Here is a 27273-nt window from a genome sequence, read left to right on the forward strand (position 1 = left end):
GTCCTCCCACTCATTTACAAAGACATGATTTCAAGCATGACCATATTGTAGATTCAAATACATTTTATTATTCAGCATGGTGTATGGAACAAGACAGTACATTAACAGTAAAAGTGAAAAAAATGAACAAGCTTGTTATAAAAAAGTATAAATATCATACAATCCTCAGAATCTTAAGGACACTTAATACACTTTGTCATATGACATAAATAAACTATAGGGTTTCTCTTACAATATATTGTCTAAACCAGTAAGACAAAAACAGTAAATGCCTCTTCTCTTTGAAAAGATCATAGAGTTCTTTCTTTGAAGAGAGTAAAGGGCAATGTGGACTATTTACAGTCTGTCATGTCAGCACCATAAGAACAATTCTGATTTTATTCTTCTCTGCATATGGCCTGAGTTGTGTGGTGGAGGCCGAGACACAATCACACAGAGATATATCACCATTGTTTTGAAGAGGCATTCTCTTCATTCATGGTGGTTTTCACTACCAGCGTCAGGTTAAATCGGACCAGCAAGGTCTCTATTGACTTTTTTTTATGTGTTTACTTTGACAGAAATAAACAACAGCCGCAACATAGTTGGACGATTGCTAATGTCTTGGCTCACTTCAATGTTTTCCTTTTTCCCCTGACGTATAAAACTCCACATTGGCTGCTTCTAGCTCAGATTTTGAAGGCAATGAAAACCTCACTTCTCCTGCGTTTGCCAGGGTGAACCTTTTGAAGGTTAGTGTGTCAGAGTATTTCCTGTCCCAGTTTCTGGGACAAGGAGACAAAATAAACTTCTTCTTTACAATTACAAAATTGCCTCTTTTTTGGTATACTAGGCTAAAAAAGTAAGTAAACATCAACATTTAAGCCTGAGACAACATCAAAAAATATGTCATGTGCTTTATAACACTTACAAAAACTAAAAAAATAATATAGCCTCCCATTCAAAAAGAGAATGAAAATCCTTAAGATCTGTGATACTCTTGGCTTTATCCTTTCCTTGGAATAAACTGACTCCACTGCTCTATATACAATATTAATAGCTTGGATGGAGACTCAACAATCCACTGTAGCTTTCCTTTGAATGTTCATCATCTGAGGTTAACAATGTCTTTAGGACAGCATGTCTGTGTGTGATAAAAAACAACAAATAGGGACTAGGATCAGCTGCTCTTGGGATTCATTGACAATGCCCTCATGGAGAGGCGCTTTGAGCTGCCACAAAGGAATGGCCCGATTTAACGTTTGCTGGAGAGCCACACAAGTAAGGTGCCACATCTGTAAAGCTGGACACCAGCTCCATGCTACGAAGCCCAATGAAGACCTAGATCAGCCCAGATTCCCGGCACATTCGGTAGAACTGTCCCCGCTGTGCGATGAGGTTGGCTGGAGAGTCCATCTCAGAAATGTGGCCTCTGTCCATGACGATCACTCTGTGCAGAAAAAAAGGAGGAAGACATGTTTTAGATCCAGCATTTTTTCATACACCTGATCTAACATATATGTGTGTGTGGAAAAAGGCTGTCGATTTTGAGGTGTCCAGGCCTATAACTGGGCAAGTGATTAACAATTGATTAAATGTGGTTAGGTGATTGTAGGGTTGCAACTAAGACTTAATTTCTTCACAAAATAATATAATTTGACCTAATTGTTTTGTCTATAAAATGCCAAAAATAAAGACACATGCCCATTACAGGTTCCCAGAGTCAAAGTAATGCCTTTCCATGGCTTATTTTGTCTGACCAACAGTAAAACAGTCCAAAGGTATTTAGGTCACAGTGGTATGAAACAGATATAAGCAGCAAATCCTCACATTTGAGAACTGTAGATGTAACCACCAAATATTTAGTATTTTACTTGATAAATTACTTAAATGTATAATTGATAATCCAAATGATCATTAATCCGTTTTGTCAGTCCACTTAATAACACCAAATATTGACTAGTACGACTGTGATGCACCTCGTGTAGTCCATGATAGTGTTCAGGCGGTGAGCGACAGTCAGGACGGTGCAGTCTTCAAACTGTGTGCGGATTGTTGACTGGATGAGTGTGTCTGTCTCCAGGTCCACAGCAGCTGTCGCCTCGTCCAAAACCAGGATCTTGGTTTTCCTTAGCAAGGCCCTGGCCAGGCACACTAGCTGCCGCTGACCCAGACTACACAGACAGGAGAGGGATAGAATCACTTATATTATATTCTATCTGAAGCGTTGTGAGGATATCCCTATGATAATATATTGATGACTGACTTTCTACATTGCAATCAGTCCTATCTGCATACCTGAGGTTTTCTCCTCCCTCTGAGCATTCATGGTTGAGTTTATCAGGCAGATTAGAGATAAAGTTTTTGAGGTGAGCGAGCTCCAGTGATCTCCACATCTCCTCATCGGTGTAGGTGTCAAAGGGGTCGAGATTCATCCGGAGGGAGCCTGAGAACAGCACAGGGTCCTGGCAGAGAGGACAGCAGATGTTATTCATCACCGAAAAGGTCCAAAGTGGTAAGAGTATTTTTACAATTTAGAATGGCTTATTGAATACGGATTGCAGCTATTGCAAACAGTTTATATGATGAAAGCCAGGCCTCAGCTTCTGTTATTACTGCTTTCACACCTGAGGAATGATAGTAATGCGTGATCTGAGGTCATGGAGTCCGATGTCGGCGATGTTGACTCCATCAATAAAGATCTTTCCCTTTGCTGCCTCTAAGATCCTGAAGATTCCCAGGGCAAGTGAAGACTTCCCCGCTCCTGTCCGACCCACAATTCCAACCTGGGAAAAAAAAGTTTTTTTTTGTCAGGATTTAAGTAGGACATAAATTCTGCAATTCAAGCGATTTCAGTCATCCAGGATTAAAACTGGTTTAAATTGCAAGCTGTTTTTATCATACAAGATGACTCACCCTCTCTCTTTCATGAATTTGCAAGGTAATGCCCTTTAGAGCCAACTCAAGGCCTTTACGGTACTGCAGCCCGTAGTCCTGGAACTCGATAGTACCTCTCTGGGGCCAGGCCAGGGGCAAGGAGCTGCCTTCGATACTCCAACTCGCCTGAATTGGACAACAAGAAAGTGTGAGTAGAGATTTAAAAAAAAAAAAAAGCCTTCTTATTGTACAGTGTTGGATTAAATGTCCTGAGCAGTGATTTGTTTATGTGTGTGTGCGGCGGGAACGCTGACCTCTTTAGCAGTTTCAGCATACTCGTTGACTCTCTCCACAGACACAATGTTGTTTTCCACATCAGTCCAGGATCTCACAATCCAACTCAAGATTCCAGTCACCTGCAATATCCAACGCAATGAGGTTTACTTTGAATCATTTTCTTTCCTGCACTGAAAATGCATTTGCTGATTGAGCAAAGCAATGCATTTATATTCCACTATTTCCAGTTTGACCTGTAATTGCCACATGCAGCATGCAACTGGAGTTAAGTCCCACAATGCTGTGCGTTGTGTGAAATTGGCTGTCTTTGAGTTGGGTATTGGCACAAGTCCAGAACTACTGTGTGAGAATGTGTGGCTGTGGGCAGAGCCTCTTACCTGTAGGGAGTGTGACACAGCCAAACCAACTATGCCTGGACTCAGGGTGCCTTTTCCCATCACAGAGAGAATGGCAGCAGCTAAGACCACACCATTACCAACAAACTCCAGATTGACTGCCAGCCACCTGTGGATGTGACATTGATTTAGCTGTGGGCAGGCAAGTACCAAAATGTGTCCTCTTTACTTAAGCCAGAAGTCATTTTTATGTAACCACGTAACATAAAGCAACCAGAGCAACTCTTGGTGCTATGAATCATCACCATCCCTCCTGAATTATAACTGAGCAAAATGGATGTATAAATGAAATGAAAGCATATTATAATCACATATTATCTCACCGGGTGGCCACAAATCGGGGGAAGTAGGAGGTCTGATTGAAGTCGACCCTCTCATTAGCCTGCAGAATGAACCTGGACTGCTCGCCAAAGGCCCGGATGACGCTGGCGCCCTGCACCGTCTCGTTGAAGTGGGTGTAGATGGGCGAGCGGCTCACGGCTTCCAGCCTCCGCAGCTGACAGGATGTGGCGACGTAGAAGCTCTGTAGCCCACAGTGGAAAAGTAAAACACCAGCTTTAATGAGTGAAACCAGGAGGGAGCGCTGAGGGCTTTTCCCATAATTCATAGTGAATGTGTGTAACATCTATGTCAGCACGTGAGTAACAAAACACAAGTGAATGGCAAAATCAGCAGGGTTGGTTTTGGAGCCCGGAGCTTTCCAATAACACACCATAACGGGACCCAGCTTTTGCTGAGCCACCTCGAACACAAAACTCTCAAAGACAAAATAAAGATCAAAGTCATTGGTGGGCAGTTGAAACATTTGGGGGGGGGGGAATGTACCTGGACAAAGGCGTAAAGGAAAGCGAGTGGCAGGAGGACCACGGCTGCAAAGGGCGTCGCCATCAGCACAATGATGCAGACCTCCATGAGTTTAAAGACGTAGTTTAGCATCATCTTCAAGCCGTCGGGGACCATGCAGTCGATGGCGTCGATCTCTTTGGCAAAGCGGTTGAGTAGGTTGCCGCTGGGCGTGCACTCAAAGAAGGACATCGGGGAGCGTAGCACGTTGATCAGCAGGTCCGTGTGCAATTTGCGAGAGGCGATGATGCCGCAGATGGAGATGGCGACAGTCGTACCAAAGATGGCGATACCTGAAGAGAAGGGGAAAGATGTTGGATCAAATCAGAGTCGAACATTTACCAACCAATGTCGTCTGTTCATTTGTAGAGTTTGAGCCGCCAGAATACATCAAACTAACTAACTGACCTTGCACAAAGCCCAGTGCTCCAAACACGGTCAGTTTCAGGTCTGTATCGCTCTGGGTGCCGTTAACAATAGGGTCGTCAGCCCACACGCTCAGCCAGTAGTTATATGCCAATGAGGCGCCCTGCTGAAAAGCGTACAGGAAGACGATGGGAATGATGATGGCCAAGCCGATGGTCTTGAAGTACTTCTTGTACATCGCTAACGCCACCTGTTGTAGAACAACACAAAATGTAGCAGTCAATCTCAAGGAGTTTGATAACTTGGTTTGTATCAGCAATTTTATGTTTTATGGTCATTAAACCTGCAAAAACTGATTTTTGGGCCACTGATGCCCAATTTCACACCACTAGAGAAGAGGGAAAAACAATTTTCACATACCCTTCCAGTGCGGGCCTTGTCAGCCTCAGTTAGCTTGCCCAAGTCCTCTGGTACCTGTTCCTGGTCTGTTTCAGACACAGGCTCCATATTCTGCAGGTTGGTATTCGTGGTGTCACCCCTGGAGGATATGGAGAGGCCAGAGGTCAGTTTCGTAAAAAAGATGTTTGGGATGCCAAACATATTTATGAGTGTGTTTACATACCCAATAAGCTGCTCCTGTGACAGGTCTCTGGAGAATGGCATGAAGTCGACCATGCTGAGACGAGCATTGGACCTCCTGGAACCAGCTACAAGAAAAGGATTTTTTTTAAATTTTTTTTATTGTGATTATTCATTTCTAGACGAATGTTTGTTACATATTAGTCCTGAAGTTTATTTGTATGGTACATTTTTTAACTGAATGTTTCTTACCTCTCTGTATGGCGCTCTCTTTTCGCTCTGTGCTAGCGAAGGTGTGAATGAAGTCAGCAAAGGCGCCATGGCGGCTGAGGAGCTCCTGATAGGAGCCGCTCTCTGTGATTTCTCCATCCCCCAGAACGAGGATGAGGTCAGCCTGTGGCAGGAAGCTCATCCCATGGGTCACTAGGATGCGGGTCTTTATAGCAAGCCGCAGAAAGTCAGAAAAATAGTATGTAAGCACAATCCAATACTAAATTGAGGCTTTCTTCGAAACAAAAGTGTCAGCAAATTGGAGGTTTCCATATTATGATAACAATAGCACATGCCACATGCTTGTAGGTGGTTTATGCATTGTAAAACCATGTTTTGGCTCTTTGCAGCTGGATTGGCTTTGTTACATGTATTACCTTGTCTCTAAGGACTCCTTTTGGTCCAATGACTTTGTCAAAGATGTGTTGACCCACATGTGCATCAACAGCAGACAGCGGATCATCCATGAGGTATACATCGGCCTTTCTGTAGACAGCCCTGGCCAGGCTTACCCTCTGCTTCTGCCCACCTGAGAGGTTCAGTCCCTGCATGGACATAATCATTTGAAATTTCAGATATAATCAGATTGAAGAAAAACTTCATATAATTTCCATTTCTCCATTTCCATACCTTCTCTCCAATTTCTGTAGCATCTCCAGCAGGTAGGATGTCCAGGTCGGGCAGCAGTGCACAGGCCTCCAGCACCCGGTGGTACCATGTCTTCAGTTTCTCACGGCCAAATATGATGTTGTCTTGGACTGTGTCGTTCTGTATCCAGGCCTGCTGGGGCACATACGCCACAGAGCCCTGTGGAGACAGATGTGAAAAGCGAGACTGTCAGAATTTATTAAATGAAACCCACAACTAAGAATAGAACTTTGCACGTGGAACATAAGCTCAGTACCTTAACAGTGACACGGCCGCTTCTTTTCTCTGTTTCACCAAGCATGGCGGACAACAAAGAGGACTTTCCACTGCCCACATGTCCGACCACAGCGACGAGAGCACCTCGTGGCACACGGATACTGATCCTGTCAACAAAGAAAGAAAGTGTCCCGTAAGTTTCTCTTTGTTTTTAACTGTAGATTTAGTCATTTCGTTTCTTTTTATAACTCATACCTTTTAAGGCATGGAGGACCCTCTGCAGACCAGCTGAAAGTGCCGTTTTCTATCACCACGTCTTCCCCATCTAAACAAGAAAGAAAGGTTGACTAAAATAGACAAAACCTGCAATAAACACTGAAGACGGGACACGTTCTTTCAACCTGAGCAAACTTTCAAAACAAAATTCCCCCTTGAAGTTACTCGTCAGAATACAGCCTGGGCGTAATTACAAGTAAATTTGCTTAATCACACAAATTACAGAGCTGTTGCTTTTTCACAAGCTGTCTTAGGAAGTGTTGACAGATTACAGACAGAGAACTGCAGTATTTTTCTTTTTTATTTCTCTATGAATCATATGTCTGAATTCATGCTTTGATTTACGTTCAACCGCTAAATGGGAACATCCTATAATTACCCTGTCTACCAGTCAGCCAGGGACCCAGGAAGTGACAGTGCATATGATCCATACAAGGCTGTGGTACTCCACACATATAAACAACAAAATCTTGCGGTCTGCTTATATTGATTATGACAGCCTATGATTTTAGCAGTATGGGGAACAAATTGTAGAAATTAAACAGTGCAGAATACTACTTTATTCATTTAATGTTAACGTTTATACATGGGTGGGGTTCCTACCAGAACTCAATGGAGCCTTTGAGACATTGTCCCCTTTCAGTTCCTCTGAGCACAGGTACTTTCCCAGGCGTCTCAGTGAAACCATAGCCTGAAACAGAGTCAGTGGTTAATTAACTGACCTATATCTATCATATGGGAGCATGAACATATACCATCAGGCACCTAAGATTAAAAAAAACAACATCTCAGCGAAATCACACGTATTAAGTTAAAACGTCACCGACCTGCATGGTTGTGCTTATAGCAAATGGAAGCTGGCTGAGTGGGGTCTTCAGGATGTTGATCAGCGCCATTGAGACAAAAACTTTCTGCGCATCCAGGACGTTCCTGTCATCAAGTGTCACGTAGACTCCGAACATGGCGAAGGCAATCTTGAAGGGAAAAAAAAAAAGATGCTAAATGTTACCTTTACAGGAAAGAACGTGTGTGATGGATGATCTTTAGAGACACAATTTAAAGGATAAGGCTGGGGTTATTCTAAATGTCTCTAATTGTCAGTAATGTATCTCATGAAAAGACCAAAACCAACAACAATGCCTTAGTCTGTCTCTTAGTTCTTTCTGACTTCCCCGCCCTGTCTGTGGCACTCAGCTCCAAGCCCATTTGTTCCTACTGAAGATATGAATCTTTAAAAACAAAAATATAACACAAATATATACTTTCATGTTTTGTTTCATTTGTTGCCAAGCTACCATTCTAACTGACCTTGTACAAAGCTCAGTGAACCAAACACTGTCAGTTTGAGGTCTGTATGCAGCCTTTTCATTAGTAGCTCTTTCAGTTTAGAGCTCTTACCAGGAAAGAAGAGGAGTTGAAGGATGCAATGGAGATGGAGTAAAGGATCTGAGACTTCTTCAGGGCTTTGAGCTCTTTTTCTCTATGGCCCAAAACCTGCTCCAGGAAGGCCTTCTCCCAGGCATAGAACTTCAAGATTTTAATTCCATTCAGGATCTCATTCATCAGTCTGATGCGGCCGTCCATGAACTTCATTTGGATCTCCTGTTGGCCAGACAGAGAGGTTTAATTATCAAAAAATAAGCTACCCAAAGCTGAAACTGCGGCACAGTGGAAAGACAATTACCAGACCAAAGCAAATACATGCATTTGTGAACATGGGTTTGTCCGCTCTTATTACAGCTGTAGTAGTTTTCCTGAACATCATAGAACTTGTTTAAGTCAGAAAGAATTTATAGCTTGTTACATTTAAATGATTTTTATGACAAGGAAACAACAAAGGGCCAGGAATGCGGTCACTGCATTCAAGACTCAAGTTCGATTAAATTGGCATCCAAATTTACAGAACCGTCTGTTGCTTTTCCAAAGAAATGAAAAATTATGTCTTCCTACTGCCCACCCTTTCCTTTCATTGTTTTTCAAACACGTTATATGGGGCAGACATCAAAAGGACAAGAGAGAATGTAGCATCCAGGCCAAACACCCACACGGCTCTTCAGCCACTATCTAAACCAGCTGTGGCATCCCTGACCTAACATGCCAGATGCGTCAGGGCTACTGAAGCAAAAGTGTGAAGGATTCCTGTAACTGCTTTTACCTGTAGCTTGCTTCTTTTCTTTGCTATGAATCCGTTGAGTGGAAAAATGAGAATGACAGTGGCAATTCCTGCCAATGCCGATGGGCCAAGATGCTAAATAAAACAAAGAATGAAATGGTGTCAGGGGCCTTTCAGTTAAAATGAAGCTGTGCACGAATGAGCAGCAATGTGAAAACATTTCGGACATACCTGCCAGAGAAAGAATAGACAAAGAGCAATTTCAATAGGAGCCAGCCAGACAGCGTTGAAGTACACCACAAAGTCCATGAGCTTCTGAGTGTCTGCCGAAACCAGATTCACAATCTCGCCCACAGTGCAAGTCCTCCTGGAGGCGCTGTTTATCACCAAAGACTGGATTCACAACAAAAAAAGACATTTTAGCACTCAGTTGTCCAGTGTAAATTTACATCCTCGTAAAGATTTCAGACGATCATTCATCTGAGGTAAAAGATGGTAATCATACACTGTTTTCCTGTCTGGAAGGAGAGACAGCTTTCTTGTTTGCCATTTCAAACGCAGTTGAGGTTAGTGGCTACATGTCCACGAATACAGATTTACCCACCTTCCTGTAAACCAAGCCCATGACAGCTGTCTTCACCCTCATTCCCACTGTGAAGCAGGTGTACATGTACTGATGGTTGAAGAGGGACTGGAGACAGGACAGCAGGAACATTAGAGTGGCGTAGAAGTAGCCTTTCCACAGCGGAGCGTCTTCATCTCTCATGAAATCCAGAAGGAGACTGTGGAGGAAGGGATTCATACTTAATCAGGATCTTCAGTAGTTTGCACACACCTGAATTTTTGTGTGTATGTAAGAGTCATGACTATACTGAATCAAAACCCTATTTCTTTGTATGATTTTCCCTGGAGAGTAATGAATGAAACAAATCAAAGCAGACACAGACAGGTTTTCACTCTGTCAACATGATTTTTTTTTACTGTGTTTTTCATGACTTTCATTGTGTGCCTTAAACCAATGGCCGTGAGCACTGCTGTGGCTGCTGGCTTGCTGGTCCGCACAAAGTAGCCCGGGTTGCACAACAGTGCTCAGCTTGTGGCCAGGCTGCCCTCACACTTGGCCAGCGGCTCCCTTATTGTGGTCCGACAGCATTGCTGCCATTTAGAGCCTCCTCTCCCTCTCCGCCTGTCCTCCTTACTGCAGCACAGAGGCCTGTGGTCTCGTCTACTTTTCCTGCTCACAGCTCCATGACCGTAATTAACACTTCCACTGATTCTGTGCTGTGCAACAACAACATTCCAGTCTGGCTAGTGTGATTGTGTGGCGGGTGGCTGGTCAGCCATGACCTGTTTTCATTGCTGCCAGCTTCTGTTGTTGTTTGATTATCTGAGTCACGAATCATTGAAAATAGGACAATGAAGGTGATATCTGAGGTGATAAACAAAGACTTGTTTACACAGTTACACATTCTATCTATCTCTTTTCCCACAATCTGGAAATATAAGCTATTTCACTTAAATCTCTGAATTAATTTGGACAGTTCACCACCCAAAAACCGCAATAAAACCCATGGACTGCAGTCCATCCAGGTAATTTAATTCTGAGCTGAGGTTTGGAAATATTGGCTGCAGCTTTCCTTTAATACAGTGCACGCAATGCCATTTGGTCTGTGGGACGCGGAGCAATGAAAAAGTTATTTTTGAAAAACTCAACATTTCTTTCCAAATATAATGACAAGGTTACATGCGATAGCAACCTTCTTATAAGCAGTTTTATTGAGAACTTCTTTTTTTTTTTTTTTATCAAGCACAGCAGCCTGATTTCTATCTTCATGCAGAACGAACAAACGTGTGAATGATCTTGCCATGTTGGGTGCTGTCTGCACCACAAACAAGACAGTTCCGTGGTACTGGGTTGAGGTACACACTAATATCTACAAACATTGGCAAATCACACCACAGCTTTTTATTGCCAGATTGCACTCCTGGTGAGAGCAGATTTAGGTGTTGGTGCACTCTTCCTGTAAGTCTTACCTAAGCACCTGGGGGATGGCGAACATGAAGGCATCGTGGAATATGATACACAGGGTACCGGTCAGGAAGTATGGACCAAACTTGCGTGCCAGCGCCCTCAGTAGGAAGAAGCCAGAGCTCTGCTCCTTCTGCAGCTTCCTGAGGAGCTGAGCCTGGTCTGGTAGTCTGCTCCCCAGCGCCACACCCGACGCTAAGTCCTTCTCCTGCCTGCCAGAGGTAGAGAACGCACGCAGTTACAGACTACACATCTGTGGCAGAGATGCCCCAACATGATGCTGGCGCCTTTCAAGTCGTTAATGTAAAACAGACTGTTAAAAAAACAACCTCTGTTGCTACTCGTACCATCACTGGCGTACTCAAGAATTTGCTTCACTGACGTAATTATTGGAGTCAACGAGGGATCTTCAAAGCGCTGGGTCATGTTAACAAGCTTTGACACAGGGCTCTTGTCTTGACATTATGGTACTGTATGTCCTCAAGGGACCTCTTTGGACCTATTCTGAGCCCAGTCCCAGATTTCAATTTGCCGCAATCATGGCTAAGTCATGCTCTGCTCGGGTCATTAATTCAGCCAGCACCATGCTGACGTTTGACCACATTGCAATAAAATGGAATTTATTCTTTGGCTGTCAATCTTTGACAATAGCCAGACACTAAATTGTGGATTACAGGCCTATGTCAAAATAGCCATATAAGACAGGGAAAACATGAAAGACGATGTGTGCATTGGGCACATGTCTTTTCTTTGTGAATATTTGTCTTCTGCACGTTTCTTCACGCTACAACTATTTGCTAATAAACATAGAGGATTAAGGAGCCAGTCACAGGGCTCATTAAAGCGGCAGATTGTATGCTAAAAATCTATTTAGTACTACATATCATTGAAATACAAGATGTTGTAGTACTCCATATAATGTATTCTGTGGGTTTAGGATGGAGATCTCTAAAGTCTAGTAACCCCATGATGTCATTAGGGTTATGATGTCATCAGGATTATTGGAGACCAAAACTTCCTAACAAAGTTTGTGTTAAAAGGAGTTTGATGGAGTTTGATTGACGGATGTGTTAATCAGGCAGAGAGGGTCAAACTAAAATAATGCTATTGGTTGCATTATGGGAAATGTAGTGTTTTTTGGAACTTGACCAAATACCTGCAAAAATATTACGATTCCCATCCGCCTCAGCTCTACTTTGTGTGTTGTGCTAATTAGGAAATGTCAGCATGCTAATACACTAAACTAAGCTTAGTTAGCATTGTCACTGTGAGCATGGTAGCATTTAGCTCAAAGCACAGCTGAACCTGAGTACAGCCGCACAGAGCAGTTTCAGTGGTTGTAGACTCGTAGTCTTGTTTAGTCTCTTAAATTTAGACTTTAATCTAGTCTTTTGTTAGTCTCCCAACTTTATGAAAGTAAAACACCTATTCGCTGGGGTACCACGTTAAACAAACAGACATCAATCATCAAGTGGTCTCACTTTTGAAGTTTGGCACATTCATCCGTCCAGTCCTCTTCCAGGTCAGAGATGATCTTGTGCGACGTGTCTTCCTCCCTCAGGGTCCACAGATCCTCTGCTACCAGCGGGGTGCGATATCCTTTCACAACAAGCCTGAGGAGGATGATTCATACATATAATCGTCAACAAAACACATATTATTGTAAACAAGTACAAACTGTTGCTGTAGTGAGTCAGCCGAAAGGCAAAAAATGAGAGGTTTTTAAAGAACCATCTTACCCAGTGAACCACCAGAAGAGAATCTTTGACAGGAAAGAGGCATCTTTTACGGGACAGGGATTCTGCAACAGATTAAAGACCAGACTTAGTGTTGTTTTCGCAGTAAATCTTTCACCACTTTAAGGCTTTCGAGACATACACAGCTTCACAGAGGCCGTTGGTTGATGGTTGAATGGTGCACTTGTGAGGAGTGTGTTTAATGATGCTAATGTGTGTACGGTCAGGTGGTCCATTGTGGGGAGTAGAGGCCATGAACTCCCACACGACACGATAAATAGAGTTCAGTGTTAGCGCATGGGGAAGATGACGTTTTGAGGTCTGGTGCAGACAGAGCGGAAATGTGTCATCACAAATTGTCCAACAAGTGGATAGACACAAACACATGCAGACACACAGAAAGTTTGTCCTCTCACGCATTCCTTATGGCATCTCTCCACCCTGCCACCCCCTCACCAGAGTGTTTGCTCTGTTCATTACCAGCGCTCTCGCTCTTCGTCCCCTCACTTCCTCTCTTCCTGTGAGTAACTATAACCAGAGCTTGGGGCGGAGAGGAGGAGGAGGTGGAGGAAGACGAGGTGGACACACCAAGGACCGACCAATGGGTGTGTCCACCACGCCAGACTGCGGCTTCTGTACCCTCAGCCTCCTCACCACCGGCCAAGAGGTTCTTAGGGACTTTTCCAGCTATTTTGATTGTTTATCACCAGGGAAATATATGACGTCACACGTCTGTTTGATTGATTAGAAACTCATTTTCGTTCACCTGTCAGCTGTCCGGAATCTACTTGCTATTTCAAGCTTGACAAAGTGTCGTCAGGCTAATGTTTGATGAGATGGTGAGATCTGTATTAAGTAACGGATGTGCTGTTGTGTGGTCACGGACTCAGCAGCAGCGGTCATGATGTTGTCCAACGCAAGTGAGTGAGTTGGCGTTGATGGTATGCAGGAGAACAACGACACACACACACACACACACACACACACACATTCACACTCCCATCATAGGAAGCCAAAACAGTGAAGTGAGAGTGGAAGGAGGGAGGGAGGTGAATCACATCATTTCCTCCAAAAGGGAAAAATGTCTTGACAACAAAAGTTGAAAACCACAAGATAGTTGCTCAGGCTTTTTCTTCCCTGGGTATTGGATCGGGGTGTTTTTGACGGAAGTGGGATACATTCTCCTCTGCCTACCTTTTCCAAGACGGGTTTTCCCTCTGGAGGCTGGTCAGCAAAACAGCACAGGAAGAGCTGGGCCAATTGGATTGTGAAATAGGAGAAGAAGGCGAGATATCGTACGATGTCCGAGGCAATGCCCTGTGGAATAAGAAAGCACAGATTAAGGGGGCTGCTAAAGGACTGAAAAATACCAGTCTTTAGCAAGAGATCCTTCCGTTTATTTGTTTTGAACTATTCCAGACAAGTTTCGTAAGTTAGACTCTTATTTTGAGCTGGGGACACAATAAATTGCCTTTGTGGCCGTGCACATGCCACAGAAAAATAACAGCGTTCTTAAAACAAGACATAAGGTTTTCAACAGGATCAAAATGTGTTTTGGTTGTTTCATCACTTTCAACATTACTTAACAAATCACACAACATCCTGTGGCATACAGCGTCATTTTACTTCACAGTGGCTTTGTGTGCAGTTTCACAACAACATGAAAATTCATTACGTGGCTTTTCCCATGCTTATACAATGTATAGCAGAGGATATGGTTTATACACCAAGATCACAAACACAATAAAGATTATTTTAGACCTTAAAACTAAATCAGTGAAAACCCCAAAGTCTTTAATGGCGTACGTTTATAAATGAAGCCATAGTTAAAGTTGCCTCTCAGTCACGCTAAGAGCCCGTATCTGTAAATAGGGAGATTGTGGTTTTACAAACCAGCACCCTTACATTCAATCAAGCGTGCAGCTGCGATATTAACTACTCAAAGAGTTTTGTTAAACGTAAGACTTGCATGTTATTCTTGACGTACAGAAATTGGGGTTTGGCAGAGGCATTGTTAACCACTGGGTCGGGGCTGCTGCCACAGACAGTCTGTTGTGCAGCAGAATGGGTTTGCATGAAAGTCAGAGCCATAGTAAACAGTATAACGACTTTCTCTGAATATGTTATGCTGTGCCCAGAAAGGAGATATGAAGGGGCCAAATGGATCCGGCCACACAGTGAAAAACAGGGTCATGGTCAGAGAGTGGGTGGGAAAAATGTAGGTCAAGCGACTATGAATGGCCAATGGTCCACAAACATGAACTCAGTCAACTTGCAATGCTGCAACATGAATTAGACACTTTCTTTATACATATTTACAATTATTATTATGTGCTGTGACACCTTTGTTCTAGATCTATAACAAGATAAAAAAAATACCTTTTTTTAAATGTCCTGTAATAGTACAGGTATCAGCATATATACTAAAACATTCTACATGACATACTGTACCCCTAACACATATACAAAAACACCTGTCGAATATAATGCTAGAGCCAGCAGCCATTTAGCTTAGCGTAGCACAAAGACTACAAATGGGGGAAACAGCTAGCCTGGCTCAGTCCAAAGGTCAGAGAAATAAAAACCCTCCTACCAGCACCTCAAAAACTCACAAATTAACACATCATATCTTGTTTGTTCAATTTGTACAAAAAAAGTGACGAGTAAAACCACAAAAGTGTTGTTTGTACAAGTTTTTATGGTTAATTGGTGACCTTTAGAGGTGATGGTAGGCAGATTTTGTTACCTTTGGACAGAGCCAGGCTAGCCGTTTCCCCGTCTTCGTGCTAAGTTAAAGCTGGAGTGCGGAACTTTTGTCTCCCCTCTCTGGCAGTGGGAGTAAATGCACAAACACTGTTGGTGCGTGCTTATGATGTATGCCTGCATAAGAGAGGTCCCATCTCCCTTGCCCATCAGGAAAAACATTTTTTTTATTCACCAAGTGGTTTGATACGTTTCTTGGATACTTCTTATGTTTTCTACCATAGCTTCAGCTCTGGCTGGTTGACGTAAATCTTCCGCCAGTGCGGTAATGTCGCCACAGACACAACAGCGCAGTAGCCTAGCTATATGAATAAGGACTTGAATGTAACGGATGGTCATTCATATGTAGAAGTCCCACACTCCAGCTTTAAGCTAATTAGCTTATTTAGCTAGCGGTGGGCTTCATATTTACCGTACAGATGGGAGAGCAGTAGAATTCTTCTCATCTAACTCTTGAAGAATGAGAATGAGCAGTTTTCTTCCAAATGTCTAACTAACCTATTCCTTCAACAGGAGTTATCAGCTTTAACTTAAGTAAGAACTTTCTTTTGTTTTATTGGTTTTAGGGTGCAGTGAACAGTCCTGGCTCCTAAAAACTTGTTTTTTTTTGTAGTTGCCTTCATTATCTCCAGTCCAACTTTGACTGCATCTTCTGCAAATCTGACACTGCTGCATACCATTTCCTGTCAGTCTACCTAATTTATAATTGTACTGTTAACTCCCATGACCAAACAAAAGACGCTGGATGGTAATAAAATCTTTAGAGAAATTGATGAACACAACAACCATATGAATTTGGTTAATCAAGATCTGGATATGTATATGGTTGAGAAATATATGTGTGGTCACCTATCCTATGTGCACGCGTGTGGTTCAATGAAATGAAAACATCTGTGTCTAAATTCTAAATGGCCTCGCATTATGTGCGGATGCATAGATTTCCATCTGGCTGTGTTTACAGCAGTGTAGGCCCATAAACACAGCGCTGACGTTCCTCTGGTCTGACCCTGGGCTGCCATGTCTCACCAGCATTTATCCCAGGGCCATCATTACTCTCCCCCAAGCAGTGTGGGAATGTCACACTGAGGACGATAAAACAGAAATATGGATGCGTGTGTTTGTGTGTTTTTTTTAGAAATGCAAATGCGACTGCCCCAGGGCTGCGTGCGCTTAAATAGAAACTTACCCCATACAACAATGATTGCAGTGTCTGACATGACACGCTGGAAGAAAAGAAAAACTTAAACACACACAGACTTGACCAGAATTGGCAGTGTCATTCTCCAACACTTGGTTAACCTTCGGTTACCTTGGTTGAAATTGGGGGATGAAACAGAAACTGCTGACACAGGGTATATCTCAAGCTGTGCTGCTGGAGTCTTGCGTCTAGACCATGGGTAGGAGTGGACCTGATTAGATATCCCTGCATCTTGTTTTTACACTGCAAGTTCACTGAGTTCAACCCTGACAAACACATTCACTTTCGCTCCGAATTATTCCTTTTGGATGCTTGGAATATACAGCATCATGTGTTTATGTATACAGTAGGACACAGTGATCATAGTTCTAATAAATGGCATGACATAGTGTTCAAATTTCATATTCATTAATCAGCTAAAGACATACCTCATCCATGGCCAGCTGGATCTTCGCTCTGAGAGGCACCAGGGAACAGACAACAGCCAAGACCCAGAACAGGAAGAGGAATACAGAGGAACGACAGCCTCTTATTCTTTCCAACTGGATGATGCATAAGGCCAAGATCTAGAGACAGAGAGAGACAGAAATACTTAATTTACGAGTTCACAGGCAGGCTTCTTACAGCAGAGGAGAGGAAACAACTCTATCCCTGAGCCAGAAAGCACTCAAATCTGTGACACCAACAACCTGGAGTGACTCAACAAGGACACAACTAGGACAGGAAACTGTGATTTCCATGTATGAATTGCCTTTTTGGAACTCCATGAAATCTTGTTGACATACCGATGAGCGTTTTATGATAGTTACTATCAGTTCTAAACTTCGAACCAAGCTATTTTTCTTTTTGTGGTGAATTTTTAGTAAAGATGGAGCTGCTCTGTTGCTCTGGGAAAGACTTCATTCCAAAATGCCATTCAGTGCTACTTCAGTCAAAGAAAAATTAAGCACCATTTCTCCTGCATTAGATGCCGACGTTTCTTAACAGAGCAAAGAGGGTATAATCAGATTTATTCTGCTCTAATGCAGCCAATGGTGGTTTTGAGAAAGAACTTGGGTTTCTGGGATTTTCCTGGCCGCAGCCACAGATGTGATCTGGCTGACTTCCGCCAATAAGGAAACTACACATGTATGATATGCCGGATGCCCTATACACATTGCCTAAACTTATTATACACTCTCTGTAAAAAAAAAAAAAAAAAAAAAAACTATACCGTGATGTTTCAAAAATAGGCCTGATTCAGTGTTTGAACGTGGCTGTCTGTACTCAGAGGAGTCATGCATCTGCCGTTGAACCACGATATAATTGGTCCTTCTCTGAGTGGTTGGCCAAGTGAGACGTCACTTTGTCATGCCAGCTCATCACCAAGTGGGGAGAAAGCGGGTTTAGGTTTCATAAGGAGTACCACATTGGTTACTTCGGGATGAGCCACAGTACTGTCCTGTTATAAACCATAGCGGCCTGGTCATTATATAAGTTTTTCACATAAACAACCTTATAAATTTTATGGGGGGAGACGTGTACAGATTTCTGTGTGGTGGCCAAGAGGGTGAACATGTTTATGTGGTCCGGTGGATATACAGTAAACAACATACAGGGTTCACGCTTACTTGCTGTGGTGACACACTGATTATTTGTTCTTTTGTTCATTTATTTTTCCTACACACTTGAAGGATGAATACAGACAGAAAGGCACTTACAATCATACCTATGGGGAATTTAGAGTCTCCAGTCCACCTGACTGGATGTTGGAGCCAAAAGCACACCTATAGAGGGGATGCGAACACAGGGACACCATGCCAACTCAAAGCTTGTGAACGTTCAAGAATTGGATGTGCTTTAGAGGTGAAGAAGTCCTAATTACAAGTACTCAACGTACTAGTAACTGAGTTGCTTTTTACTTACACTATTTTACATGGCTAGTTTTCAACCCAAGCTGCATTCATTGATTTTGGCCACTTGGCGGGAATGCAACAAGCTGTAAATAATGAATTACTATCTCCTTATAGTTTATATTATAGTTTATGTGAGTCAAATATTCACTCTTCTTTTAGCTCTAATTTGGTCTCTACAAACTCCTGAATGAAATACGTGGCTAAATGCTCCACTATGTTTACCAGTTGCTAACCTTGTCTGTCTGCTGTTTGGTGCTGGGCGTGTAGCATACAGTGGATGTTTTTCAGAGGTTTTTAAAAAAGGTTTTAAAATGTCTCAGTGTCTGGAAACAAGGTCGAGGCTCTAAAACCAACGCAATGAGCTGAAAGACGCTATAAAAAAAAATCCTGTAGAGCTGATGGGAACTGCAGAGTCAGCGATAATTATCTGTGTTTTCATCACTATGAGCAATACATTTTCCATTACACATAGTCATTTGATCCATTGTTGGTTTAAAAATATAGATAACTGCAGCTTTAAGTAGTATTCAAATCAATCAACAACACTTGATCATTACCAAAAAACACTGTTTTTAAAAGCTTAAAAAGGTTCCAATGCTGCACATTGATTTCATATCCTAGTTTTGATCAACTCAAGTATTCTATGGGAGTCAGCAGCACCAAGCCCATGGTAAGAACTTAATGTACTCAACTGCTGGTACTTTATGTCCTGAACTGATGATGAGGTTGAGGCTGCATCCACCCCTACCAAGCCTAAACATAAGTGAGGGGTTCGTAAAGCTGACCCTGGGTCAGCATCTGAGGGCAAGGACCCTCCTATTCCTAGCCTTCCACTCTGACTTGCCATATTGCTGCAAACCATAAGCCCATCTGTTTGTAGAAGTCAGTGGGTGGAACTAAGTCCATCACTGAGCCTTGAATCAAACCCCTACCTTATAATTACATGGGAAGTGTGCAGTGCTGGGGAAGGAATAGGACGTTTACGTCATGGTATTGCTGATTATAGTCAGTGTCATGAGAGTACTTTTCATCAATAGTAACCATGATTCGTTCGTGGGCTGAAAAATGTTCCCATACATTAACTTAAGTTGAAGGGCAACAAAACAAGTTAGTCAGAGCAACAAGAGCACAGTGTTCCAGGCCTGCACCCATGGAACGGGTGGTGGTGGTTGTGGGTGGCTACAATCAGCACAGAAAAAATGAAAATGATATCCTTTAACACAGATAGGCCTGGCAAGTAGATTTAAAGATTGGTGACACGATCTTAATCGGATTCAGTAGATGTTTGTTGTCTGTCCCCTTGGTCTGATAAATGATATCCTCAAAATAAATGACCTATTTTTAAAATATATCCCTTGATACAAGGGACGTCTTAGTGTATTTTTACCTAAACGTGCTGCTATTTGCTCAGGAGTCTGAAAAGACCACAGTTGGGCAAGGCTGTCTGACTTGAGACTGTGCAGCACCTGTATAAGGCTGCAGAGAGAGGAAGCTTTGTGGGTAAAGCTATACAGCTCACTTGGCTACAGCAACCCTTCCTATCCAGACTCAGTGCCCTGGTACTGCATTATAATTCTTACATCACTCCTGCTCAGGATAAACAGCATTTTAAACTTGCCTTGCCACCCATGTTGTCAGCTGCACCCCTTTTTCAGTTTGCTCCTACTCATCAGTTAAACATTTAAAATCTGCAGACAATGAGTGGGATCGATGTTCTGAGAAACATTCTGGGTTGTTTCCATCAACACAAGCCACTGAAAACCTTTCTCTGATTGCACACTAGACTTTATCTTCTATAAATAATGTTCTATAGCCCACTATACATGCCACTCTAGACCCAAGATGTTTGGAGGGAGAAGAGACAAACAACATTTGTAAAAATGAAAGATCTAGACTGCATAAATCTGCACAGGTCTGATTTTGATCTAAACATTTGAGTTGTGTGAGCCGTTTTTTCCTCAGACTTGAGAAAATCAACGTGCACACTATGGATTTTGGGTATGGTTTTATTTATTTAAAACATAAGGTTCTTATTCCAAGGTGAATTTGATGAATGTTTTGTCCTTTATCTCTTCTTCCTTTCTGCATTGCAATTAAACACGTTGCACCTTAAATACAGTTTTGGTCAGAACAATGGTGCTCAAAGAAGGAACTGGCTTCAGAACTTCCAGTCCAACAGCACACCTGTAGCCTATATAAAGCCCAAACCTTTCTATGTAATTAGGTTTAACAGAGGCTACAATTGTGTTTGTCACCTTTGGTGGTTTTGTGTGTGTGTGTGTGTGTGTGTGTGTGTGTGTGTGTGTGTTTGTTTTAAGATGAACGAAAAGGTTGGAAGCGATTCAAATGAGCTTGATTTCAAGCACATGATTAGTCAAGGCACTGCCACTACTGAACAACTCATTTGCATGCAACTAAATGATTGGATAAGCATCAATGAAAAACTTGATTCAATAAACTTCACTGGGCAAACACTGTCTGTCCCCCTATAGTATATACTTTAATTGGCTCGCAGTGGCAATGATGTGGGGAAAACAACATAATATACTTTGGAAAAGATCGAAAAACATCTGAAATATTTGTCTGTCTGTCTTTTCTTTATTATATATGGTCTCCCACTTGCACAGCACCTACCCATAACATTTTTCTTTGTATTTAAACTTTGCACGTATGTACGTACACCGATTCCACATCAAACAGTAGCTGATGTCACTACACATGTACTCTGCAGCCTGATGAGTGGTGGTCAAATACTGGCGGCATTTACAGGCTGGTGTAATATTTGCATTGCCTGCAGCACTATAAATCTATCCCTGGATATGCATCTTTGCACCTCAGTGTCTGGCCAACATACGGTACATAGACTATATATTCTTTCATTTTTCTGCACATTGACATGTGAGCCAGCAGGACACGGGCTAAAATATTCCCAAACTTCTCTGTTACCCAGAGCAACGCAGGAGCGATGTCAGATGTGCGATTTGAGCTACAAATCAGTTGCATGGCTCAATAGTTAAAGCTTTTTCCATACGCACACCATGGATGCAATGGGACTCTGTAAAACTTACTAACCCTACTCACAAAAAAATTGCATGACTTTTTGGAATTCACTATGTGTTGTCCTTCCGCTCGCTCATTTCATTACCTCTTAAAACTTGATCAGGGACAAATGACAGGGCACATTCCGTTTGCTTATCTCTAGAAACTTGTGAAATTGCTTTAAAGTAACGAACTACACACACACACACGCACACACACACAGTACATGGACTAGTTGTTTCAGGTGGATGAGTTTACAAACTGACTTAAGCCAATATCCATGTTGAAGATGGACCTTGATCTATAGATTCATCACTTTGCAGGATGCTGCTCACTGATGCACTAATGCATGTGTCACACAAGGTTAGAAGCTTTTACAGCTCAAAAAAATTCATGAAATTCAAATGACAGACATGGGTAAGAAGATCAAAATCAGGAAAGAGTCACAGTATTTACCACAGTCATGCTGCGTATGATGGGGCTGAGTAGGAAGACCATATGCTGCTGGATCTCCTGGCTCCTCTCCAGCAGGATGTAGAAGAACTCCACAAAGCCAAAGGAGGCCAGCAGGAAACCCAACACCTGAGCGGGACAGGAGAGTAATGTAAGAACGAATGGAGAACCTTTACGGTCACGTTTGCCAATGGATTTCTTTTCTGTTAAACAATAAACTGAAGAGTGGCCAAAGTCTGTGTCAAGTCTCACCATCTTGGCGGTGCAGAGGCAGGACATTCGAATGCGTCCGCAGTCATGGCAGTAGAGGTGAAGGCAGTAGAAAGGGGCCAGCAACCACAGATAGATACAGGGGACCCACACCAGTACTGTGTTCTGGAAACACTGGGTCAGGTCTGGGTTGGCTGTGTACCACGTACGGTTCCAGTCCTACGACAAAGATAAAGTCAGAAGTTTAGATCAAGAGAATATGCCTGAGAGTCACAGTGTGACTTTATATCCATCATCTGACAGACAGAGCATGGGAGAGCCAAGTCCAGAGAATTCAGACTTGCTGCGGGTTCTACTTTTCATCCATCAAAGCAGCAGAGAGTGAAAACCACAGCAAGTCAACAGAAAATGTGTCTGTGCCCAATCCCGACAGAGTGTGAGTTGGAAGAGGCCTCCTTTTGCTAAAAAGCTGATTCAGTTTTTTTTTTTCTTTTTTTTTTTACCACGTCTCTGGCTTGTTTTACTAATTTGAGTAGGACAATGTAAGCTGTCAACACAAATTAAAATGTGAGGTCAAGGATTATACTAATAATGAAGCCTATAAACAATAAAAGTCCCTGCAGACGAGGTGTGTTGGGCAAATGCTGCCAAACGTTTGTGATTATGTAACAGCAGGAGAGGCAGGATAGGTTGTCTTTAAAAAAAAAACAAAAAAACAACACACACACAACACACACACACACACACACACACACACACACACACACACACACACAGACACCAAGGGCTAAGTGGCTTGTTGTTGTCTTGCTTCCCTTGTTTATCACCTCAGTGGCCTAATGAGGGGCAGGGTGTCTGGCTGTGCTAACAAGGCTGCCCTGCGGAGTCACCACAGGAAGTGGTTTAAAGCTTCTCGCATGGCGGAGTAGTCTGGCCCTGCTGGTAGAGTCCCAACTGGGATGAGGGACAGAGGCCACAATCGGTGGCAGCTGCAGGATCATTATGTAACGCAGCTCTGCCGGTGAACCACATCAGGTGAGACTCTTGCGGGCAGCATGTCTCAGCATGAGTAGTGATTAATTCACGTTTAGCAATCACTACTGTTTCCAACCTCTGGAGCCACAAGGGTCTGAATCATGGTCTGACTGTAGGCTACCTTTTCGAATCACACAGGGTCGCAAAAAAAAATCCAACTTAACGCTTTAAAATATAGGTGGTTTAGGTTATGTAATGAACACGCCATTTTGCACATTTGTTATACTAGTGGTCTCTGTGAGCACTGATGTACCAAAATCCATTAAAGTGATGAATCTCTTGAGAGGCAGTGAGTGGGAGGCTACTTTCGCAGACCCTTCTGACTCCTGAGGTCAGTGGCAGGCGGATGAACAGAACACTTTTATGTAAGAAATCCAACTTGTCAAACCACCTCCAAGCACTTTCTTGTGCATTTTGCTCAGTACTTATGCTGTTTCTCACCCTTGGCTGAAGTGGTTGCAGTAAACTAGTAGATGCCAAAAGCTGAGGTACTGCAAGGTGTCTATTTTTACCTGACAAACACAGCGATGTGAAAAGTGGGAGAGACTTTTTACTGTGCTGCAAATCTGCTAGAGATCCAGAGCAATTCAGTGGCTCATAACGAGTTAATGAAATCTTACACTGGCTTGTGAGCAAAACAGCATTATGCTAATGTAAGTATGTGATGTGTATGAACTAAGGACACTGTAATTTCCGAAGGCATTGATCACTTTCCTGACAGTTTCCCCTTGACTTTGACCTGTTTGTTTTTTATCAAATTACAGGATGGCTCGATTTAAGAGGAAAGTACACTGCTAGCTCCTAACTTGGCCCCTTTCAAATTTATCCACCCTAAAAAGCTTGCATGCATAGGTGGATCAAACCTCTACTGCTGAGCTGCAAGTTCAGTTCAGTATTAAAGCCATATCAACATCTCTACCCTAGGGCTGTGCGAATGATGCTGTTCCAAAAGTATGCGAAAGGTTGATTACTACAGTTAATAACTGAAAGCACTTTGCAGCCAGCTGTTACGTAAAACATCCTTTTTGTGATGAATGCAATATGGCTGAGAACATCACATCTGCACCTCTGAACCTTTGTGGCAAAGAGACCTGCATGAGCTAACACTCAGTTTACTTTCACTTTCTCTCAACAAAGTTTGATAGCCATTGTTTTGAGCTTTTGCAGGAGCAAAAACTGAGAAAGAAAGAGGCAAGTTGAGAGCGAGTGCATTTAATAATTTTGACATTCTAGCTGGACTGCGGCCATCCTTTGAGCCGGGATTTAGATGTGGAGGTTTGCTCATGTACGAGACTAAAAAGCCTTTCCAACAACAACAGCTCACTTAGTGTGACGCATCTCCACCTCTCAGCATCTCACTGTGCTGAATCACAGAGCAGAGTGACGGTAAACGCAACTCTGACACGCATCAAAGGTAAAATCTCCCATTCAGACTTGCTTTAGATTAGATTTCTAATGCACTCACATGCGTACAGGCTGCAAACTGAGAAGGTCAGCGACGCATATGCTATGGTGATTTTCTTCCTGTACTGCTTAGTGCTGCCAGCTAACATTTTAGCTTGACCCACTCTCCCCCCACTTCCTCTTCTGCACACAAGCTTATTATTTTTTATTCTATTGTTTAATTCTGTTAGTAATATACAGTAAAAACCTGTCGAAAGCTAATGAACAGCATAGTTGATGGACAAGGACACAAGAACAGCATTCTAATGTGGCCAATGCTAATTGCATTAACCCCTAAATCGATCAATGCTGACTATTAAACAAGTTAACAGGAGTAAGTGAGCAAAAGTTGTCAAAATTATCTTAATGTGTCATGCATTTAAATTTACATACAACAACCGTGGGTGCTCATAATGCAGGCTCAGAAAGACAAAAACAAACTTGTGCATGACCATTTACCAATTAATATTGGCTTATATCAAAAAAATATATATCAAATGAGCATGCATTTTGTGACAATAAAAACTTGCCTGAGGAACCCAAAATATCAAACTCTTTATAACTGACCTACATATGGTTCTACATGATGTGTTCTTGGCGAAGAAACACAAACACACACAGGAAATAGTCCAGGGTCAGCGAACACATAACAAACTCACCCATAGAGGGTCCAGGCCGCTAAGTCTGCAAAAGGCATCCATCCACTCGCTTGCTCCTTCCTCCCTGATGCTCCACTTCTTGGGATCGATCAGCCCTGCTCCTCACACTGGATAGCACACACTTAGCACCAGTATGTGTTTGTGTGTGTATGTGTGTGTGTGTGAGGGTGTGAGATGTGGGGAGAAAGAGTTTAGTATGTGTGTCCTTATTAGACTTTTCCTCTCTAGCTAATGGTAAATCTTGGCTTTAGCTGGTTCCTACCTGTCTGTCTGGGTGGCACGCTCTGTTTATTAGTGTATGTGTGTGTGTGTGTGTGTGTGTGTGTGTCTATGTATGTGTTTGAGTGTATGTCTGCGTGACTTTTCCTCCCCTTTAATAAAACATCTTCTCTCAATGAAACTCAGTTTCTGTCTGCCTCGCTGTTTGAACTGCTGCTGCCCTAAGATCCTGTGTCTTTCTGAATCTCACTCCGTCTGCCTGCTGTTTATGAGTGTGTCTCCTTGTTGGGTGGGTGGAAATATCTCTCTCTCTCCCTCTCTCTCTCTCCCTCTCTCTCTTCTCCCACATCTGCTGGATTTCGATCAAAACACCACAGCTACTCCCCTCAATGGGATGACAGTCCCACACCCAGACACACTCCTCCCACTTTCACTCACTGCCCCTTACCTCCTTTCTCAACCCTTCTTCCCCCCTTTTCCCCACATCCCAAACCGTCATCTCACAGCGTCTGTTTGTGCACATACATACCTTTTAAACTGAGACCAGCAACATTTAGACAAATGCCGTGGTTTTAAATACCTTTACTAAACTCAAATCCAGGATAATACCAACCCTTAGTCACTGTTGTGTGACAGCTATTCATACAGTATGTATCACCAGCACGATGCAAAGCTTAACATATTAGCATGTATGCGTGGAAGCCCCTGATCGACATACTGCGTGAGTCACAAAATTATGTTTTTCAGTCCAAAGTTTCAGTGGAAAATGTGAAGCCACATCAATGGCACAAAGCATCACATGCACTTCCATGTATTGCAAAACTACTTGCTGATATAGGAAGAGTTGAGAACACATTTGGTTAATAGGTCATCGTATTAGACTGAAACTTGCACTGTAATCGGAAAATGTGAAATCATCACGCAACTTTGTCACAAAGTGTCATGTTGAATTAAAGAGGGGTTAAAGGGGAAGTGCGCCCATTTTCAAAATTCATACATGGTATTCCTATGGTCTAAACTGGAGGGCTAAAGCTCAAATTCGTGATGTCATCACGTATAAAGTAAACTGCTCATAGAGAATGAATTGGGAAAGATGTTATAGATGACACTGAGAGCACCACGGGGAATGTTACATGGGAACATTTTCTGTTTCAGATCGGAGAACACGATAATAGAATAAAGATCATTTGGGTATAAAAAAGAAAACAAATCCACAATCAGTATCCCATTCGTTGTCTATGGAACAGACTTTATACTTGATGACATTACAATTACTTCTCTGGTTTCTGGCTTTGAGAGAGAGAGAGAGTAGCTCATGTTCACAAATACTGATTGAACTTGAGGCCATATTGGAATTCTTAATTTAGGTGGTGTTCCCCTTTAAATTTTAAACTCTGTGGCCATTTTATCAGCGAAGAAACAGTAAAGGACATAAGAGGATAGTGCAAGTCTGGCGTATATAGAAATGCAGGGATTTACAGAAACGAACTTGCATTATTGAATAATAAAATACAGCAAAATCCACCTTTAGACATATCCATGCACTCTGTATGCACAAAAAGCACGAGTGTGTGTCCTTAAAGGTCCTTGTAGTCTGCCGAAAAGCATCATCGAATAGCGTGATGATGGCCACTCTGGTCAAGACGCAGGGGAAAACTTCAGCACAGCAGCTGCACAGGAAAGTATGACACCGTCTCCACTGGGACTAACACCAGCACCGCACCGCAGAGAAGAA

General features: G+C 42.6%; 1 protein-coding gene across 1 annotated transcript; it reads right to left on the reverse strand.

Moving 5' to 3' along the window:
- abcc6a (ATP-binding cassette, sub-family C (CFTR/MRP), member 6a) lies at positions 1-25926 on the reverse strand. Its single transcript, XM_039815196.1, has 31 exons — positions 25320-25926; positions 22225-22401; positions 21976-22101; positions 17014-17151; positions 13819-13941; positions 12628-12689; positions 12370-12501; positions 10894-11100; positions 9464-9641; positions 9091-9252; positions 8902-8994; positions 8145-8348; positions 7574-7720; positions 7350-7437; positions 6726-6795; positions 6511-6637; positions 6237-6413; positions 5984-6151; positions 5589-5772; positions 5380-5464; positions 5178-5295; positions 4800-5007; positions 4374-4684; positions 3872-4071; positions 3531-3657; positions 3171-3272; positions 2896-3042; positions 2607-2765; positions 2278-2444; positions 1959-2153; positions 1-1429 (listed from the first exon to the last, which is right to left on the reverse strand). The coding sequence occupies exons 1-31, from the start codon at positions 25359-25361 to the stop codon at positions 1321-1323; spliced, it is 4533 nt and encodes a 1510-aa protein (XP_039671130.1). The 5' UTR covers positions 25362-25926; the 3' UTR covers positions 1-1320.
- Between the last annotated feature and the right edge of the window lie 1347 nt (positions 25927-27273).

The sequence above is a fragment of the Perca fluviatilis genome, chromosome 1 (assembly GCF_010015445.1).
Source record: "Perca fluviatilis chromosome 1, GENO_Pfluv_1.0, whole genome shotgun sequence".
Classification (NCBI taxonomy): domain Eukaryota; kingdom Metazoa; phylum Chordata; class Actinopteri; order Perciformes; family Percidae; genus Perca; species Perca fluviatilis.